Source organism: Thalia democratica, chromosome 7 (assembly GCF_965202585.1).
Source record: "Thalia democratica chromosome 7, ktThaDemo2.hap1.1, whole genome shotgun sequence".
In the NCBI taxonomy this organism is placed as follows: Eukaryota; Metazoa; Chordata; class Thaliacea; order Salpida; family Salpidae; genus Thalia; species Thalia democratica.
This window is the reverse complement of record NC_139171.1, coordinates 5,374,109-5,387,586: the sequence shown is the minus strand read 5'-3', so window position 1 is coordinate 5,387,586 and position 13,478 is coordinate 5,374,109. Positions and strand designations below refer to the sequence as shown.

The 13,478-nt window shown below is 25.6% G+C and overlaps 1 protein-coding gene across 1 annotated transcript; it reads right to left on the bottom strand.

The window, feature by feature from the left end:
- Window positions 1–1,765: 1,765 nt before the first annotated feature.
- LOC145840420 (dynein regulatory complex subunit 3-like) lies at window positions 1,766–11,956 on the bottom strand. The gene is made up of 11 exons (XM_082947676.1): window positions 11,797–11,956; window positions 10,545–10,661; window positions 8,706–8,872; window positions 8,157–8,303; window positions 7,302–7,421; window positions 5,614–5,724; window positions 4,876–5,052; window positions 4,535–4,585; window positions 3,903–4,054; window positions 2,843–2,963; window positions 1,766–2,152 (listed from the first exon to the last, which is right to left on the bottom strand). Exons 1-11 carry the CDS (start codon window positions 11,954–11,956, stop codon window positions 1,916–1,918), a joined length of 1,560 nt encoding a protein of 519 aa, XP_082803802.1. The 3' UTR covers window positions 1,766–1,915.
- Between the last annotated feature and the right edge of the window lie 1,522 nt (window positions 11,957–13,478).

Genomic DNA, 13,478 nt, shown 5'->3' with positions numbered 1-13,478 from the left:
TTTGTCTAATTTTTACAATACTAATGCTTTTTTTTTTATATAAATTCTAAGCAAAATTTGTTTAAAAATATTAAACATTGTACAAGTTTTAATCTAGATTTAAACAATTAATTAAATAATCTAATGTTGAACTGTACTAGTAACCCGTGTTTTATTCACGAAATTAGTTAAATATTTTGTTCTACACATTTTAGTAAATATATACCAAGGTTTTACAACAAAAATCTAAAGTATATATTAATTTTAAACCGTTGTCATAAGTTTTAGTTTTTTATTAAGTACTTGTTAGTCAACAAATATACAAAAAAAAACACACATTGAAAACTTCGACATTTTAAACTTGCTAATGTTATTTTTAAAAACTCAAAAATTACAGTTAAAACTTGTATTAAATGAAAAAAAAATTCAAAGCTAAATTATTAATCAAAAAACTAAACTTAATGGCAGACATATATTTTTACAGAAAATATAAAACTTTCACAAAACATGTTGTAATTACAAAACACAGTTTAAGTTAGTTAGGAAAGTTACAAGTAAATATCGCAGATATTGTATAATTTGTACACAGCTAATGTTTTTATTCAAAAAATCATCTAGTCTACAGTTGAAATTTATTTTTTAAAGTTAAAATGTTCAAATATTAAAAAGCACAGTGTTGATGTCAAAAAAGGTAATATTACAAAGAGAATTGAGTTAAAATTTTCACAGTTAAAAACAATATAAAAAACATTTCTTGACAGTTTTGTTTTAAAAAAATCCATTCAAGCTCACAGTTAGCTTTTTGATAAAATTAATCTTGTTTGTACTTTCGTTATTTGAAATTAAAATAACAACACATTGCCATAACAAAAATGCTTACAAATCATATAAAATTATTTTAACCAAATCTTAATGAATTTTTTTTTAATTTATCTACAAACAACAAATAAAAATTAACAATTAAAAAATTAACAAGTTTGATAAGCATCTTAAATTATTAACAATTCATTGAAGTAAAGTATTGCTAAAAGTTTTTTGAGGATTAAAAATTCAATTAAAATTATTTTAGCTCTTTTATTCATTAAAAACTGATCCGATAAATTTCAGTCAATCAAATAATATCCAAAGATAAGCAAAGTTGGTAATATAATTACTATTTTTTTTTCATAAATATTGGCCAACCTTACAAAGGATTTAGATAAAATTATTTTTATTAGTTTAACTTGAAAATATTAAAACTATATTACCACAGTGTTACTAATACAATGTGTAATAGAATTTTGTCACTGTAAAATGTTTTATGTCAGTATTTTTTAACCCGCTTGAGTTGTAAACTTTCCTAAAACAATGAGTTGAAAACATGTACCACTAAATAAACTTATTTCTCGAGATTTTTAAACTTATCAGTCGAAAATAAATGCGTCCATTGGCATTAAAAGTTTATAAAAATAAAGTAAAAGTTAACTTAAAAATACACAAATAAAACATTTTTTTACACATTTTATCGTGGTCCGATGGACGAACTTAAATTCAAAGATTTTTCAAAAGAAGTGAATTTGTTGGTTCCGATAAATAACATAAAACTCCACACAGAAATAAAACAAAAAAAATATCAAAAACTAAATAATAGTTATTTTTCAAAGAATTGTTTTTAACAAATTTTCTAGTTATTAAGGTCCAGAAAATAAACACAAAATTACACACAAAAGTAAAATAAAAAAAAAACTAAAGAACAGTTATTTTTTATCAAAAAGTTTCAAACCATTCCTCAGTTATCAAGGTCCAGACTATCAAAACTAATCAAAATTTAAAAATATTTATGAAAATAAATTTTCCATTGGCAGAAAGCCTTAATATTGTAATGAATTTATAGATTAAGTAAATTAAAAAAACACAAAAACAAGTCAGAAAAATAAAACTTTTTTTCAACCACCCCTCAGTTGTCGAGGTCGAGACTGTCGAGTTCGTGCTTCATGTGGTCGACGAACATGCTGATCTCGTGGACCCGGTCCCTGTTCCTTTCCACCTCTCGCTTGTGGGTGCTGCCCACCAGGTTTGCTACGAAGTTCTTCATGGAGGTCAGCATCCGGTCCTCCTGGTTGTCGATGTGGACCAGGTGGACGTCGTGGGAGGCGCTCACCGCGTTCACCACCGTGTCCTTGTCCACGAACATCTGTTTCAACATGGGGGATTTTATTTTTTGTTTAGAGATAGTCACGTGTACTTATGCTTGTTTATTATTGTTTAATTATTCTCAAGTGAGACATAGTTACCGTCACTGGTCCGTGTCAACATCTGTTTCAATACAGGGGATTTTACTGTTTGTAGTATAAGGATGCTAAAAATACTGATTTGTTTATTTTATGTTGGGAGCAGATACCACGTTGACTAGGAACATCGATAAAAGTTTTGGGGACGTGTTCAAAATCCACCCAGTCAAACTCGAGAACCGCTTACCGATCGAGAGTAAGGGGTAACAGTGAAAGTGAAAATATTTTTTTTTAAACGCAAAAAATATACAAAATGAATTTAAAATAAAAGAAGTATTAAAAAAAACTTGAAAATTTGATAGTATACCACGTTTCGTTAGACGGGATTTTACTGCTTGTAATAAAAACAGATGATTACTACTTTATTAAACAAAAGTAGAAGTATTAAACTTAAACACTTATTTATTGTAAAATAAAAACAACAGGTTACAATCGTTTTTTATTTGTTCTACTTTGATCAAAAAGTATTAAGCACCACAAAAAGTACGTATAACTTTTAATTTGTGTAAAAGTTAAACTAAAAGCCTGATAAGACACAGTTTACGAGATTTTAACCAAATCAATTTTAAAAACTTTTATAAACTACAACATACCTTATGAAGGTCGTCTGTGAGCGTGATGTCTTCATTTTTGACAACTTTTTCCAACGTAGCAATTGCTGTTTCAAGTAAATGCTCGTTGAAATTGTTCTGAAGGTCTCTCAATTGTCCTACCCTGTTATTTGTTATTATATGTCGTTAGATACAAACACTACTAGAATATTTTAGTCGCTAACTGTTTCGTAATAAATGAAAATTTTGAAAATCAGCAAATAGTTGACCTTATAAAAATATAACTATGTTGTTCAAATATTAGTCTGTTAACATTTTTTTGTAGTATATCCTGTCAGTTAGTATTACCTTTATAAAGGTAACAATAAACAAATTGAAAATAACTATGACACATTACTTTTTATTGGTTTAAAAAGTTCGAACTATTTTTTGAGATATGACCAGTCAAAGTCGGGCCGCACAATAGGTTCCTTATGGGAAGGGAAAACTAAAACAGCGAAAAAAGACTATTTTATTTAAAATCTATCTCCTCCTACACTTTTCAAGCAATCTTCTTCAAACTTTCACAGTCTAATCTTTATACAATAACAAAAAAACGTTACTTTGGAATTAAAAAAAAAAACACTTTTTTTTTAATTTTTGTGATTAGATTTTTATTTTTAAATTACTAAAGTTCTAAAGTAGCGTTTTTTCCTTTTGTTATAAGGAATGTTTCCTGAAAATTTGAAGAAGATTGCTTGAAAAATGTAGGAGGAGATAGATTTTTAGTGAATTTTAAAATTTCCGAGAAAAATTGACCCCAAAAAATTTTCGGTCCATACGTTTATATTGGAAATTTTTTTTAAAAAATTGAATATCTCAAAAGTTAAATGATATATTTGAATTTTATAAAAACTGGCTTGTAGTTTGTACTTAAAGCTTTCATAGAAAAGCCAAAGTTAATTTTGTAAAAAAAATGTTGAACCCCCTATGGCCTTAAATATTATACATTATTTTAAATAACTGAAACTTACTATTTTTATTTGCTTCAACGTAAAACTATTTAATATATATTTATAAGTCTTTTAAGTTTTTATTTTAAAACAAATAAAACCCAACTGACAACTCCTGTACTTTTTCAACGAACACGGATACGAAATCTTGCAAACTTCTCTCGAAACTCATGATAATTTCTTCTAACTGATCCACAAGTCTCATCTCATACCCCATCAGATGATCCCACAAGTCGGTTACTTTGTTGTTATACTTCTCAGTCTTTAAATAAAATATTTGATTTATTGTTATTATACCATATGAGAGTCCCATAAGACAGTTACTTTATTGTTGTACTTCTCAGCCTTAAAATAAAATATTTGTTTGTTATTGTTATACCATATGATAGTCCCATTACACAGTCACTTTATTATACCCAATGATCTGATATTTTATACTTCTGTCTGTAAATGAAACATAGTTGTTTTATTGTGTTACTTTATTGCTAGTAAATTAGTAACTTAATCGTTATTATGTCTCGAAAAAACATAAATTTATGCTTTGTTATTTACATAGTTGAAATATATTAGTGCGAAAGTTCAAAAAAACTTTGATTAGTATAATTAAAACTTTCAAGAAATTATCAAAACACATAAATGTTGTGTTTGATTGTTTAAATTGTTGAAATATGTTTGAGCGAAAATTCAAAGAAAAAGATTTGTTTAGTAAAAGTAAAAATTTCAAGAAATTATCAAAACTCACCATTTCATCTTGCAAGTCGCTGTCAGTTGCTAGAAGCAGGTCTTTGAATGTCTGTAAAGCGTTAAGATCTAGTTTAAGTTATTGACTTTATTCTATTACTTGTAAATTTTACATGAACTTTACTAGATTGTTGTTAGACCTAAGAGCTATTACCTCACACAAGTTATTTGTGGTATAAAGTTAAGATATTTTCAAAAAAACAAGAAACTATTCAAACTAATCAGCCAAACAAACAAACATATTCTGATAAAAGAGGAATCGTTCCACTTGGTCGATTCCCATCAACTTATTTTAATTCATAAAATGAAAAAATAATTAATTTAATATAGCAAATTTCTAACAGTTTTCTGGTAAACGAGAAACTTTTCCACTTGGTCGATTCCCATCAACTTGTTTTCATGCTTGGCTTCCTCCAGACACGTGACGAACGTTTCAACCTCCTCGTCACGCTTCGCCGACTGCTCCATTCCGAAATCGAATATCATCTTGCAAACGTCGACGAACTGCACCCTGTACTCCTGAAACGATTGTGACGTCATAAACCGACTTCAATTAAATTATCAGGTGATTATTTGACAAAAATATATTTATTACTTGAAAATACTATTAGTACTTTGCGAACATTTACAGATTTACTATTCACTTCTATTATCGATGTATCAGTTATGCATGTTATAAAAACTTCAGTCAAAAGGTTGTATTTTGGTGATGTAAATGGAAAATAAAATGTTATAGGGTTGACGCTTTTTGAGGCGAAAAAGTCAGCCTGAGTGACCAAAAACTTGCCTGATATGGCCTGAGCATAAAATAGCTGAAAAATGTAATTGATATGAGCCAAAATCTGAAAAATAAACTAACAACCAAGCTTAAACACTTAAAAGTATAAAAACATTAACAAATGGACTTTAAAAACGCAATTTAAACAAAAAATAATCAAAAAAATACAATTTGAAATTTAAGATAAATATTCAAACCAGCCTGAGTTTTTTAAAATACACTATTTGCATTATTTGGAGTATAATGCACTATTTTACTAAGATAAAACTTAAATGTTAGAATAAATTTAATTAAAAACTAACTTCGATTTCTTTTATAACTCCCGGAAGGTAGGCAAGTTTATTTCCTTCGGGGTCTTCGTTGAACATCTTTTCAAACAAGTAATTTGTATTTAGTCTCTCCACAAACGCTTTCTGTAAAGTTTAAAAGTTGTTTTATATTTCAAACAAGTAATTTGTATTCAGTCTCTCCACAAATGCTTTCTGTAAAGTTTAAAAATTGTTTTATATTTCAAACAAGTAATTTGTATTTAGTCTCTCCACAAATGCTTTCTGTAAAGTTTAAAAGTTGTTTTATATTTCAAACAAGTAATTTGTATTTAGTCTCTCCACAAACGCTTTCTGTAAAGTTTAAAAGTTGTTTTATATTTCAAACAAGTAATTTGTATTTAGTCTCTCCACAAATGCTTTCTGTAAAAATAAAAATAATGTTTCAAACAAGTAATTTGTATTTAGTTTCTCCACAAATGCTTTCTGTAAAGTTTAAAAGTTGTTTTATATTTCAAACAAGCAATTTGTATTTAGTTTCTCCACAAACGCTTTCTGTAAAAATAAAAATAATGTTTCAAACAAGTAATTTGTATTTAGTTTCTCCACAAATGCTTTCTGTAAAGTTTAAAAGTTGTTTTATATTTCAAACAAGTAATTTGTATTTAGTCTCTCCACAAACGCTTTCTGTAAAAATAAAAATAATGTTTCAAACAAGTAATTTGTATTTAGTTTCTCCACAAATGCTTTCTGTAAAGTTTAAAAGTTGTTTTATATTTCAAACAAGCAATTTGTATTTAGTTTCTCCACAAACGCTTTCTGTAAAGTTTAAAAGTTGTTTTATGTTTCAAACAAGTAGTTTGTATTCAGTCTCTCCACAAATGCTTTCTGTAAAGTTTAAAAGTTGTTTTATATTTCAAACAACTAATTTGTGTTTAGTCTCTCCACAAATGCTTTCTGTAAAGTTTAAAAGTTGTTTTATATTTCAAACAAGTAGTTTGTATTTAGTCTCTCCACAAATGCTTTCTGTAAAGTTTAAAAGTTGTTTTATATTTCAAACAACTAATTTGTATTTAGTCTCTCCACAAATGCTTTCTGTAAAGTTTAAAAGTTGTTTTATATTTCAAACAAGTAGTTTGTATTTAGTCTCTCCACAAATGCTTTCTGTAAAGTTTAAAAGTTGTTTTATATTTCAAACAACTAATTTGTATTTAGTCTCTCCACAAATGCTTTCTGTTAAAATATAAATAATATTTCAAATAAAATACTTGTATTAAGTCTCTTCACAAATGCTTTCTGTTAAAAGTATAAGTTTTAATAACGAGTTTAACAGCAAATACATACTTTCTCGATGTAGATTCACAATATTTTTCTGATTTGACGTTAATTATAAAAGTTATCCAAGCTTTCAAAACGTATTATTTGATGAAAATTGCGAAGTTAATATAGTATAATTTTAAAAATAAAAAAATTACAATAAAGACAAAAATGATTCAGTGTATCATCAGCAGAAATACACTAAAAAGTATAACATACAGCAAGATAAATATTTAAAGAAGTTTCAATGAACTTTTCAATGCCACAAACCGTCGTTTTAACTTGATATGCTTTTATCTGAATGTACAAATTAAAACACCCGTTACTTAGCAAAATAAATATTTTTTTTTTTAATTATTAAAACATAACTTTTTTTAAACTTAATCATTACAAGTAAAACTTCTAACCTCATGCAGTTTAAACAATTCTTCCTCCTTTTCTTCCAACTTCTTTGCAGCTTTTTCTTTGCTTTCCGAATCCAACAATTCTGCTAATTTCAAATCGTATTTTGTGTTCGCCTTGTTTCTCTGTTTGTTAAATTTATTTTGTAAACGATTTTAATTATCAAAAGTAAAAATAAACTGATATAATAAAAAAACTCAAGAAAAAAATGTTATCAGCTCATATTTAGTGTAAATTGAAAATATCAAACACAAATACTTAAATCATAATTTTATTCAGAATAAACTTTACCTAACACAAAAAAATTTCTAAATAAAATAACACTTTACATTATTAAGAAAAAAGCTAAATTTCATAAACAGCACTAGGGTGGTATTTTGATTGAATAAGTTAGATTACACAGAATGTCATGTATATCTTGTTTCATTATTTCAAAAATGTAAATAATCCTACTAATATTTATCATACAACATAAGTAGAGTACTTAAGGTAATCTTTTGAGTAAAACTAGCTTCACCATATTTTTTTTTTTGGATTTAAAGTTTCGAAATATATTTTATATGTAGTAATATTATAAGACAAAACTATAATTATATATCTGACTATTTTTAAAACAAAAGATCACACAAACTAAATTTAAATTTAACTATTTTAAAAAATTAAACATTTTATAAAAAGTACTTAAACTTGTAAAAAACCAGCATTTGCTAGTCTAAAATTAAAATAAAAAAAAATTAATTAAAATAAAGTTTTAATAAACTAACAAAGTCAGCGTCTACAAGTCTGAAATCTAAGTACACTAGATGTGGTAGATACGCAAATAGAAAACATTTAATTAAAAAAAGTTAAATTGAACTAACAAAATCAGCATCAACAAGTCTGAAATCTAAGTACACTAGATGTGGTAGATACGCGATTGCAAACAACTTGTAATCCTGGTGCTCACAAATTGGGTTTCCCGATGCGTTCAGCGTCCTCAACTTTTCAAACTTTCTCATGTACACAAGCTGTAAGAAAAAATTGTAAAACCTTGCATAAACAACTAGCTTTAAATTGTATCAACATGAACTTCTTACAACACATTCTTATGAAAGAGATTATGATTTACTAAAGTATTGAGATTTCTCAAATTTATTTATGCATATTAAGTATAGAAATAACAAACTTTTCACAAACTTTACTTATTATTAACTTTAATTTAAGTAAAACTTATAATTTTGTATTTCTATAAGAATATAAAACTTAAAGAGTTAATACTTTATCAAAATTCTTCGTGTTAACAGACTGAATCAAAATATTTCCATAATGTAAATGAAAACATTTAAAAAAATTAATTAGAATTTTACTATAGTTTGTATATGTGCTTTAATGACTTTTTTTTACTTGAGTTATTTAAGTTTAAAATTTACTTGTTCTAATTCTTCTATACAATTGTTGCCAATTGAAAATATATGTAAGTCCTTTAAGGCTTCCAAGTTTTCAATTTTTGTTATTCTGTTGTTGTAAAGACTCAAGTCTGTCAGTTTTGTCAAACTGTCAAGTCCCTCAATGAACTCAATGTTATTGAATGATAAGTCTGTTAAAAATGTTATTTATAAGAAAACAATACAGTATTATTTGCAAGTTAAAAAAAAGTTACTAATTAAGTTATGACTGTAGCACAACAACTTAGAAACATTTTTACTACATTAAAAATTGTCTGCAATGAATAAGCTTTAACAAACTATATTGTTTGCTATATTGTTCCTAGATATTTTGTACCATTTTTCTAAAAACATTTATTTTTATTCGTAAAACCAATTAGAAACCTAGTTTTTAATAAAAAATAAACGCATAGAAAAAAAAGGACTATAAAATTTAAATTAACAAAGTTTTTAACTTAAAAAGTTTTTTAAAAACATCAAAATTAATTTTATGTAATTTTATACTGCAAAAAAACTGTTATATATACAAACCACTACTTTAGAAAACTTTAGTATATTTATTTTTTTATGTACAAACAGTTTTTTAATTTATATTTTTTAATCAACTTTTTTTTTTGTTTCAATATCTAACACAGAAACTCTTTAATTCACAAATTTCTTAAAAACTTGGGGTCTTAAATCTAAAAATAACAAAAAGGATAAATTTCAGTGATTTTTGAAAATTGCAATAAAATTGACAACAAAAAATTTTGGTCCACATATTTTTATAAAAAATTGTAATAACATAGCTATACCTAAAAGCTTACACTTAAAGTTTTTACATATAATGGTAACTTCATCTTTCAAATTCTAATTTCAAAAAGTGTCCCCCTTTATGCTTGGGAGAAACAAATAGAATAAGTAAAAAAGTTGCTCTAATATAGGTGACTTAAAAACTGAGCTGATAAGATATGATTTGTGCGCTTTGATAGGAAAAAGTTTTAGTAATAAACAATCCAACATTTATGAAAAAAAGTTTATTTCTTACTAAACATTAGGGTGCACCTGTTTCCCTCAAAAGTTAAAAATTTAGCATTTTGCTTAGTCCATTTTTTTTTGTAGGGGAAATCACATAAATAGACGGTACAAAAAAAAGCTTCCTAGCTTTTACCACTTTCACGCTATTTACATTTTTCTGAAAACAAACTCTATGTAAATTGTAAGGGACCTTAAAATTTTGACCTTAAAGTTTTTGACTGAAATTATTTTTACATGTAGTAATTATCACAAAAACACATTCTACGCGTTTTCAGACCATTTGAAGCAGGTTTCATTTAGGTATTTTTAGATTTTCTTTATTTTTTTATCATTTTTCATTATTTTCAAGATTTTTTTGAAGAACCAAAGAAACTTATTCAACAAACTTTTTATCAAATTGTCTGAAAACGCTCAGAATGTGTTTTTGTGAAAATTACTATGTATAAAAAAAATTCAGCCAAAAACTCAAAAGTTGGAATTTTAAAATCCCATTTAATTTACATAGGGGTTGTTGTTAGAAAATTTTAAATAGCGTGACGGTGGTAAAAATTAGAAAGCAATTTTTTTTTGTTTTGTTATTTTAAGTGATTTGCCACGCACAAAAAGTTAGACTAAGCTCAACTCTAAGGTTGGGGTAACAGATGCACCCTACTGAACATCAACTCCTACAGCCACCACTATTTATTTGTTAGAAACTATTCATATTTAATCAGATAAATTAGTAAATACTTCAAGCCAGCATAAATTTTCAACTAAGCTTTGAAGAGACTCAATAACAACAAATAAGGAAGACTAGCTTAAACCAACCTAACCATTCCAAGTTAACAAGCATTTCAAGACCTTCAATTTTCTCAATGATGTTGTTGTCTAGCTGTAACTTTACAAGGTTTGTAAATTCCCACATGTTGTCTATTTTCAGTATATCTGTAGAGAAATTAGTGGTTATCTAGAAAATAAAAACTGATATAACATCTTTTAATTCTTTTTTTGATTATAATTCTAAACTTATTTTTAAGTAAATATATTCAATAAATTTTTTACAACAGTCAGAAGTTTTATTGATAATTTTGCATACTGAACAATCCAGAAAATTAAACTAAAATAAATTGAAAAATACAAACCAATAAAATTTTACAAAAAATTATACCAGGGTTTACAAAACTCATTTTCATACTCACTCATTTTCAAAAACTCAAAAACAAATTTCTTATTCAACATAAAACCAAGAACATATAGTGTAAATTACTTATAAAAATATTAAGTAATTTTTGAGATATAAGCCTTCAAAGTCAGTGACCTGAATGGGTTCCTTATAAAAGGTTCAAAGAAAAAACACAAAGACTATTTCATTATAAATTTATCTTCTCCTTCATTTTTTAACCAATGTTCTTCAAATTTTTACACAAACTCCATTATCAACTTTTACAAAGTTTAAATTTAAGAACTTTCTTAGTTATAAAAAATAAAATTTAAACCAATAAAAAACCACCTGTTATTTTTGTTTTTTTTTATCTAAAGTTTTTATTATTGAATACTTTAAATTTGCAAGATCAAAAGTCTTTTTAACTATAAAGTTTAAAAAGTTTGAGGTCTTTAGCTCAAAAAATAGTGTAGAAGAAAGATTTTTAGTGATTTTTAACTTCTGAGAAAATTGACTCAAAACTTTTTTTTATCATATGTTTGGTATTGGACACTTTTCACAAAAATTACAATATCTCAAAAGTTAAGAAGGATTTAATAATTCTATGAACACTGGCTTGTAGTTTTTACTTTAAGCTTTCATATAAAAGCCTATGCTACTTTTAGTAAAATAAAATGTTGGACCCCTTGAAAATATTTTTACATCTGAAATTTGTGTGACCTTTATTTTAACCATTAAAATTGTGCTAAATTTTTGTTGTTTTAAATTTTTTTTAAATAATGTTAAAATAAATCTTTATTTACGCAAAGGTTATAAAAATTCACTTTTTGTAATCAAGCCTAATTTAAAAATATAAATTTTGTCAATATTAATTTAACAATTATTTGGTATTTAATAATAAAATAAACTTGAACAAACTTCTGTAATCCAGCCTCAATTTAGTGATGTCAATGTAATTAAGTCCTTCTTCTTTAGCAATGCTTTCAGCATGCTCTTTTGGTCCTTGCTCGTGGACGGCTTCTCTCAACATCTCTTCATTTATTACAGAAGGCTCTATTGTGTCATACAATCGACTCATTTTTGTGATTGTTGTATTTTATAAAATTTACTGTTTGCAAAGCTGCAAAAAAATAATTGTTTTAATTTTAAAGGTTGGATGTTATTATGTTTAATGTAGTAAAAGAAGATTGTTTTAAATCTTACTTGATGTTGCTCAATATACAAAAAAAAAAGTTACAAAAGAAAAACATAGTTTATACGTTTAGCTTACATATACAAAAGAATATAAGTTTTTGTAAAAAAAAGTTTGTTACCCATCAAAATACCCTTAATATTACTTGTGAGTAATTAATACTATATAAGATGACAAAATTAGCTTCTCCTTTAATTTTTTTGTTCTCAAAGCCGTGAGTTATTAAAGAAAAAGGTAAAAATTTAAAAAAGAGTTTAAATTATTTCATCAAACAACATAAATAATAATGATATTGAATGAGGAAAAGTAAACATAAGAATTGTAAATTGAACAGTAATTAGAAATATTTCAAATATTTTTTAGATAGATGTTTTGAGATAATGAAAGAATAAAAAACGTGAATGAAAGAATAAAAACCTATTGTCATTGTAAAGTGGTTTTGAGATTTATTATTGAATATGAAGTTATGTATCTCAAAAGCTCAAAGTTTAAATATGATATATATGTATAATTTTATTACTCTCTTGAAATTGAACCATTAAAACTGTTTAACTATACTTTACTATTTCAATCTTTTAAAGTTTTGCAAAACTTTTCAGAAAGACAAATAAGCTTAAGAGGTTATTAAGTAAGTTTTTAGCTTGAAGCCCATTCCTAACATGAAAAAACAACAAAAAAACAAAATGTAATTATTTATTTATTTTAATTTCAAGTTTATTTTATAATTTGAATAAAACTTATGTGGCCCAATGTTGTATTAATCCTAAAATTTTTATTGAAAACTCCAATAATTGAGTGTTGATTGATCAAATCCACTTGTAAACAGAAATACAAAAATCATCAAAAAGAAACTAATATTTTTTCACTATTTTATTTTGTACTATATTGTTATTTTGAGGTTAATTTGCGCAAAAACATTATTAATTAATTTATTTAAGGCTTAATAAAAACATTTTTTAAGTGAGTTCCGTAGTAATAATATTTTATAAGTATATTGCAGTAAACCTTTTGTTTTTGTCTTTTTTGCTAAACTTATGAAATTTTTACAACTTAGCATTTGTAAAAGTTTCCATAGTTTTGTCAAAAATGGTTTTATACAGTTCTACATCCATTCACGTCCGCTTAATTAGCTATAGTACTACTGATTTAAAATTAAGACTGTAAAAAAAGTTTGTATTTAAAAAATTATTAAAGTAAGTATATATATTTCAACAATAATCAACGTGTTCAAACTATTTTTTTTATCAGCTACAGAGCAGTTAGTTAATCAAACGTCAATTTAAAAAGTAAAAGTATAATAGTAAAATATACTAACTAATAAAATTCGACTAATTGTTTTTGTAATTAACCTTCGTAAACAATGATAACGTTATATTTCATAAAGTGAAAGTATAAGCATTTTAGTTAT